This window comes from Plasmodium gallinaceum (assembly GCF_900005855.1).
Source record: "Plasmodium gallinaceum strain 8A genome assembly, contig: PGAL8A_v1_76, whole genome shotgun sequence".
Taxonomy (NCBI): Eukaryota; Apicomplexa; class Aconoidasida; order Haemosporida; family Plasmodiidae; genus Plasmodium; species Plasmodium gallinaceum.
The window spans coordinates 1,852,174-1,860,438 of record NW_021628238.1 but is presented as its reverse complement, the minus strand read 5'-3'; the positions used below and the strand labels follow the sequence as shown (position 1 = coordinate 1,860,438).

At 16.3% G+C, this 8,265-nt stretch overlaps 1 protein-coding gene across 1 annotated transcript; it reads left to right on the top strand.

Annotated features, from left to right (window-relative positions):
- Positions 1-522: 522 nt before the first annotated feature.
- PGAL8A_00237800 (conserved Plasmodium protein, unknown function) lies at positions 523-7,992 on the top strand (the record flags this gene model as incomplete). Its single annotated transcript, XM_028671109.1, has 1 exon — positions 523-7,992. The coding sequence occupies one exon, from the start codon at positions 523-525 to the stop codon at positions 7,990-7,992; it is 7,470 nt and encodes a 2,489-aa protein (XP_028527794.1).
- Positions 7,993-8,265: the final 273 nt, after the last annotated feature.

Sequence of the window (8,265 nt, the reverse complement as noted above, 5' to 3'; positions counted from 1 at the left end):
ATAAAAAATACCCTCCATTCCCAAAAAAAAAAAAAAAAAAAAAAAAAATAAAAATTTATTTTCTTATTAATTATGAAAGAATACTTAAAATATTATTTTTTTAGAAAAATAATATAAAAAAAAAATATGTAAATTTTTATATTTATAAATTGTCATTAAAATAATAGTATTCTAAGAAAATAAGCAAATTTTTTTTAATGAATATATAAATTTTGCACGCATTTTAATAATTTTAAAATAATTTGAGAAAAAAAAAAATATATATATATATATATATGTATCATGTTTATATATGTTTACATGTGAAATATTATTATATATACAAATATTAGGTGCAAAATACAATATTATTCTTAGAAATGTATAAAATATTAATGTATTTTTTTATTTTTCTCTTAAAATATTTTTTCTTTTTTTAAAAAAAAAGTTTCAATTTTTGATAAAAAAAAAAAAAAAAAAAAAAAAAAAAAAAAAAAAAAAAAAAAAAAAAAAAAAAAATGTAAAAGTAGGAATTATTATAATATGGATAAAATTAATTTATTACAAGAGTTAAATGATGAAAATAACATAAAAAATAAACTAAATGAAAATATACAAAACTTTGATTTATCTTATGAAAGTATTTTAATCAATGATATAAAAAGACCTCAAGAAATTGATTGTGGGATGTCTTGCACTAGTTCTTTCTTAGATTCTAATGAAAAGGTTATGAATGAAAATTTATTTAATAAAAATTCAAATAATGACATTTCAAATTATGATAATATAATTTATAATAACATAAATTCTGATATATATGATGTTAATCAGGAAAATGTTTACAATACAAATGCTTTAAATGTTTCTTTTCAAAAAAAAAATGATTTAGATGTATATGATTTTTTAAATATAGAAAATAATAAAACTAATGAAAAAAAAAGTTTGAGTGAAAATAATGAAAAACAAATAACTAACAAAGATGACTTAATTAATGAAAACAGGGTTATTAATAATATAAATATATATAATGATAAAAATATTTTGTTAAATAATGATAATTTAATAATTAGAAACATTAATGACATAAATCAAAACATATGTGAAAGGAATCATAACGAAATTAATTTAAACAATTTGCATAATATTGTAAATAATTCATTTTATGATATGAATAATTTATGTGAAAACAAAGATAATTTAAAATATAATGAAAACGATTTAAATGAAAATACAAATAATATAAGTTATAACTCGGTTAAAAGAGGAGAAAATACTTTTAAAAATAAAGAAGGAAATTTTAATAAATTAGATACAAATAATAATGAAACATTCTATATTACAAATAATAATTCTAATAAAAAAAGTCAAGAAAATGATTTATTTTTAGTAGGTAGTGAAAAAGAATATTCACTTAATGAAAATAACAAGAGTAGAAGTAACACTAGCACTTACATAATATATTCACAAAAAAATTCAAGTTCTAATATAAATGAAACAATAATGAATAGTAATAATTCAGTAAGTGGGATTAGTAAAAATAAGAATGATAATATAATTATTTTAAATGAGTGTAATTTAAATAAGGAAGATGTAAATATAAAAGAAATTTATGATGTTGTTGAAAATGATATAATGAATTATAAAAATACAATTTTTCAAATAAAATCAGAATTACAAATAAGAAACTGTTATTTAGAAAATGAAAAAAAAAAAAATGAAGAATATGAGAAAATAATTGAAAAATATATAAATGAATTAAATAATAATTTCAACAAAAATAATTCTTTAGAATCATTAAATATAATTGAAATTGAAAATAAGCAATTGAGACAGGAATTATTATTAAAAAGTAGTGAAATAATTGAATTAAATAATATAATAAATAATTTAAAAAACCAAAAAAATATTTTTTTTAGCTGTTTAGAAAATGAATTAGAAATTAGTCTAAAAAAGGAAACAGAATGCTCATTAGTTTTACATGCACAAACAAAAAGACTAAATAATGCAAATTGTTTTATAGAAAAACAAAATATAAAAATAGAAGAATTAAAAAAAGAAATAGAAAAATTAGAAGAAACATATGTTACTCATGTAAGAAAAAATGAAAAACAAATTGAAGAATTGTTAAAGGAAAAAGAAGAATTTATAAAAATAACTAAAGAATTAGAGGTTATAAATATAGATAATAAAAATAAGAAAGAAGAAATAGATAAATATAAAAACAAATGTCAAGAACTAAGTGATGAATTAAATGATTTATTGCGGATAATTTCTAGTAATCAGCAAGAAAAAGTAAAAAACTTTGATAATTTTTATCAGAATAGTAAATATGATTCATTTAATTATATGAATGAAAGTTATAGAAATACAAATACTATTAATAATGATAATGATAATGATATTTTAAAGAATCAGTTAAAAAAATTAATAGAAGAAAATGATAAACTAAAAAAAGAATTGAATGAATTGAAAGATAACAATTTAAATATTATAAATGAATTAAAAGAGAAAAATGAAATGATTAAAAATAAGGATATGAATTACAATCTATTAATGGAAAAATATAACATATTAGAAAGGGATTATGAAAATATTCATAACTTGTGTATAGAACTCGAAAATAAAATCAGAGAAGAATATAATAATAATTCTCTTCATAAAAATATCAATATTTTAAGTAAAAGTAATTTTTCTTTAAGTGAATTAGAATTAAATCAAAGTCAGCAAAGTGAAAATGATATTAATAATTATAAAATATATTGTTCTGAATTAAAATTAGAAAATGAATCATTAAAATCAATTATTGAAAAGTTGAAAAATAAAAATAAAAAATTATCAAAAAATATGGAATTTTTATTAAATGATTTAATTAATGTAGAAACTTTAAATGAAGATAATATTAGTAGTAGTAGTAATAATAATAATAATAATAATAATAATAATAATAATAATAATAATAATAATAATAATAATAATAATAATATCGGTAATTTAAATAAATCATTCAATAATAATATCAATAATGAATTAGTAATTGGTAATAAAACATGTCATATTCAGAATAGTTCTAATAATAATCTTTTGATAGATAATAATAATATTAATAAAGTTAATATTTCAGAAGTAAGAGATTTTGCACAAACAAACAAAAATGTTTTAGATGATAAAAAAATAGATAATTTCACACAGACTAATGAAAACATTTTAAAAGGTGAAAAAATAGATAATTTCACACAGACTAATGAAAACATTTTAAAAGATGAAAAAAAAGATAATTTCACACAGACTAATGAAAATGTTTTAGATGATAAAAAAATAGATAATTTCACACAGACTAATGAAAATGTTTTAGAAAATGAAAAAATAGATAATTTTACACAGACTAATGAAAACATTTTAAATGATAAGAAAAATAATTTCACACAGACTAATGAAAATGTTTTAGATGATAAAAAAATAGACATTTTCACACAGACTAATGAAAACATTTTAAAAGATGAAAAAAAAGATAATTTCACACAGACTAATGAAAACATTTTAAATGATAAGAAAAATAATTTAATTAGTGAATATATAAATACCGATGAGAAAATTGTTTTTGATAAAAGTATATATACGAATGACAATATATTATTAGTTAGTTCTTATATGAATACAAACAAAATTAATTTAATAGATAAAAGCATAAATACAGATGAAAATATTAAAAATTTTACAAACAACTATACTCAAACTAATGAAAAATATTATTATATAAAAGGCACTCAAACAGATTCAATAAAAAGTATTGATAGAGAAGTTATTACGAGTATGCATGGAATAAATGATTTTAACTTTAAAAAATTAATGATGAAATGTAAACTTACTAAAAACAAAAAAATTCAAGTAACAATAACAAATATGAATGCTTCAACTCAGACAAAGGAAATATTTTCATATGTAACAGATAAATATAGTAGTAGTGATAAATCTAATATCTACAAAAGATATAAAAAAAAAAAAAAAAAATTTAAAGATCCTTCTTTTGTGTATTCAAGTAATACATCAAGTAGTTTTTTTTTAAAAGAATCAAACACTTCTGACAATTTGGCTTTAATAAGAAAAAAAAAAAATATGTACAATAAAAGCAGAAATTACAAATATGATGATAATGAAGATTATCTACGTAAAAATAAAGATTACAAAGTTATAAATAGAGATAAAAATTATATGTTGGTATCTGATAAAAAAAAATGCTATAAAGAAAATGATTCCCTCAATAATTCTTCTGAAGTATATTTAAAAAAGAATAGAAAAGAAAGATATAAGGATTATAATAGAAATAAAGAAGTAGAATGTTTAATAGATATATTAAAATATTCTTCTGACAGTGATGATAGTTTTGATACAGATAATGTTTACACTCAAAAAAATAAAGAAATGTTTAAAAAAAGAAAAAGAGAAATAGAAGAAATAGAACAATTAGAAAAGAGAAAAAGAAAACAAAACAACAAAAAAAAAAATATATATAGAAAATACAAATATGATATTAATCATAAAAATGTTTACTCATCGGGAGATTACTATGATTATCCTTCTTACAACAAAAAAAAATTGTTATCACATAAAATAAAGAGAAATAATATAAAAAAAAATATATATAATTATAATAATATGGATATTATTAAAACTGAAAATAAGTATATACAAACAACAGAACATTTTCTTAATTATGATATTTATTATGAAGAAGAGGATAATATAAAATGTCCAAATTCTAATGATAATATTCTTATTTTAAAAAATAAAATAAAGGATTATTCAAAAAATTTATATTATAATGTAATTATTTGTGAAAATTGCAATGGTTTTTATATTGATGTATTATTAATAAACATATTTAATGAATACATAAATTATTATAATTCTTCTAATGATAATTATGCATTGAAAAAAAATTCGTTTGAAAAGAAAAATACAAATAAAGATAAATTTGTACAAAATAATGAATCTCTTATTAAAAATAATCCTAATGGTTTTAATTATGAAAATTTTTCAGCAAACCAAAATATGAATTATTTAACAAAGGATTCCATGAGATATGATAATAAAAATTATGATGAAAAAAATAATATTTTTTTTACTTTTGAAAAAAAAAAAACAGAGAGAAAAATAGAAATAGAAATGGGAGAGGAAAAGGAAAAAGAGGAAGAAAATCAACATTATAATATTTATGATATAAAAAGAAATTTTTCAGAAAAAAATAAACATTCTAATGAAGTGGAAGAATCGTTTGAAAATAGTAGTATTGATGATAATGAAGTTAAAAGTGCTAATATTGAACAATCTAATGATTTATATGAAACTATAGATTTGAATAAAGGAGAAAAAAAAAAAAATTGTAAAATTGAAAATTTTATAATTAAACATATTCCATTTAAATTACATATATGCACTTGTACATATATTAATGTGAAATATAAAAAAATGCTAATTAGGAAAAAAGAGAAAAAAGAAAAAATTAAAATAAAAAAAAAAAAAAAAAAAAATATATATCATAATCATTTTTTTTTTAATAAAATTTTTAATTTTATATCTAAAATAAGGAATGAATTAAATGAAGTTAAGTTTATTATTCAGAATTTTTTCTATTTAAATAAAAATAATATTTTAGACAATTTTATTTTAAATACAAAAAAAATTAATGATATTCCTTTATTCCTATTTAATTATGTTGAAAATAAAAATATAAGTTATATAAAAAATAATTCAGAACAAAACGAAGAAAATTATTATTTAAACGAAAAAGAAAACGAAACAATAAGTAATAATAATTCACATATATTTTATCATTCTTTAAATGCATATTATTTAGGAGAAGCATACAGAACAGAAAATAAAATTTATAATTCATATAACAACTATCAAAAAAATTTTAATAACTTTATTAATTCTAATAATTCTAATTTAACTCATTTTAATTTAAGACACAATTATAACACCAAAGGAATTAGTAATATAGATAAAATTGTGAATGAAAATGATAAAAGAAACCATGAATTATTTGATTTAGAAAAACAAAATAAATATAGTAAATATAATGAAAATGTTGATTACTTTTATATGAAAAATAAAATAGTTGAAAACAAAATGAAAACTATTTATGATTATAGTTTTACAAATAATAATAACAAAAACTTTTCTTTAGATTATTCGAATAGGAATTATAATGATATTAAAATACATTTTAATGAGAAAAATTATAAAAAAGGAAAAATTTATAATTTTAATGATTTAATGCAAAAGTATGAAATAAAAAATATAATGATTTTTTTTATTTGTTGTTTATTTTATTTAAATGAATTATATATTAAATATAACCTATCATTAAAGAAGGAATTTCAAAGTTGTGATTTTAAACATGAAAACAGTAAAAATGAAAACACAGATATTCAAATCGATAATAACATAAATAATGATAAATATTATAACATTGATAATAATAATAATAATGATTATAATAATAATAATAATGATTATAATAATAATAATAATGATTATAATAATAATAATAATGATTATAATAATAATAATGATTATAATATGAAAGGGTGCAATTTTCATACTACTAACCATACTAATGTTGATAATATAATTACTAATAACAAATTATATCAATCTATCGATTTGAATAAAATAAAATACAGTAATATGTGTAATAAAGAACCGAATGCATTTAATAAAAATGATATAAATAAAATAGAAATATTTTTAGGAAAGTATAATTTAGTTGATGAGATAAATGAGAAAAAAGAAAATTTGTTATTTGATTTTGTGATTGATATTCTAAATAATATAAAAAAGAATTCAAAGTCAATATGTTCCGTATGTTTATTATTGAAAGAACAGATAAACATGGAAGAACTAAAAATAAATGATTTGTATAAATTAATAGATAATTATGCTAAAATTGAGATATATACAAATAATTTAAATAATAAACACAATGAAAAAGTGAAAAGCTTAGAAAATATAATAAATGAATATAGTTTTAATAAAGAAGAAATAATTAACACACACAAGGAAAAAATTATAAATATTGAAAAATTAGTTGAAGAAAAGGATAGTATTATTAATAATTTAAAAATGGAAGTAGAAATATTATTAAAAGATAAAGAAATTACAAATAATCTATTAAATGAAGTAACTGAAGAAAAAAATAGATATTTTAATTTATATATTGAATTTCAAAATTCTTTAATACAAAAAGAAAAACTGTCAGAAAATGAAGAAAATGAATTGAAAAACAATAATAATAAAATAAATAGTTGTATAAATAGAATAAATGAATTAAATAAAGAAATAAATTTACTAAAAAAAAAAGGAAAATTATCTCCTATTAATAACGATGATACATCATCTTCATATAGCAATAGTTACATATGCGAAAAAGGACAAAATGAGAAAAATGATTATGATAAAATAATCAATAACAGTATTATGAATAATAAATCATTAGCAAAAAAGAGAAATGAAAAGAAATGCAAATTGAATAAAATAGATATTTTAAATAATTTAGAAATGAAAAAAATTTTTAAAATTTTCTTTATTTTAAAAGAAAAAATAATTGTTTTTACTTCTTATATTTACAAAAAGTTATATAAGAATATTCCTATTGATATTTATTATGTTAAACAATTTTATACAAATATAGTAAATATATTTTTAAATCTACCAAAGCATATAAATGTAAATTTTTTATTTATTAATAAAAATGAAATAAATTATAATATTTATATAAAAAAAAATATAAAAAAGAATTACAATATTTTAACATTAACTGATAATTCTTTTAATGAATTTTCTGATGATAGTTCATTAGAAACTAAGATTATACAAAATAAAAAAAAAAAAAAAAAACATGAAATAAATAGACAAGATTATATAGATAATATAATAATATCACAAAAAAAAAAAAATAAAAATAAAGACATTTATTTAGGATGTACAAAGCAATCTGATAAAGTTATATAAGAAAAAAAAAAAAAAAAAAAAAAAAAAAAAATAATTTAAGAATATAAAAATATTTGTTTTTTTTTTTTTTTTTTAAATTACATTAATGTTTTACATTATATTTATTACTATTTTTATATATGTAACTTTGTATTTGCTTATGTATTATTTTCTTTTTTACCTTTTTATTATTATATCTTTATTTGTAAGTATTTTTTTTTTTTTTTTTTTTTTTTTTTGGTTTTTTTAATTATTTTTTTTTTTTTTTTTTTTTTTTAATTTTTTTTAAAAAAA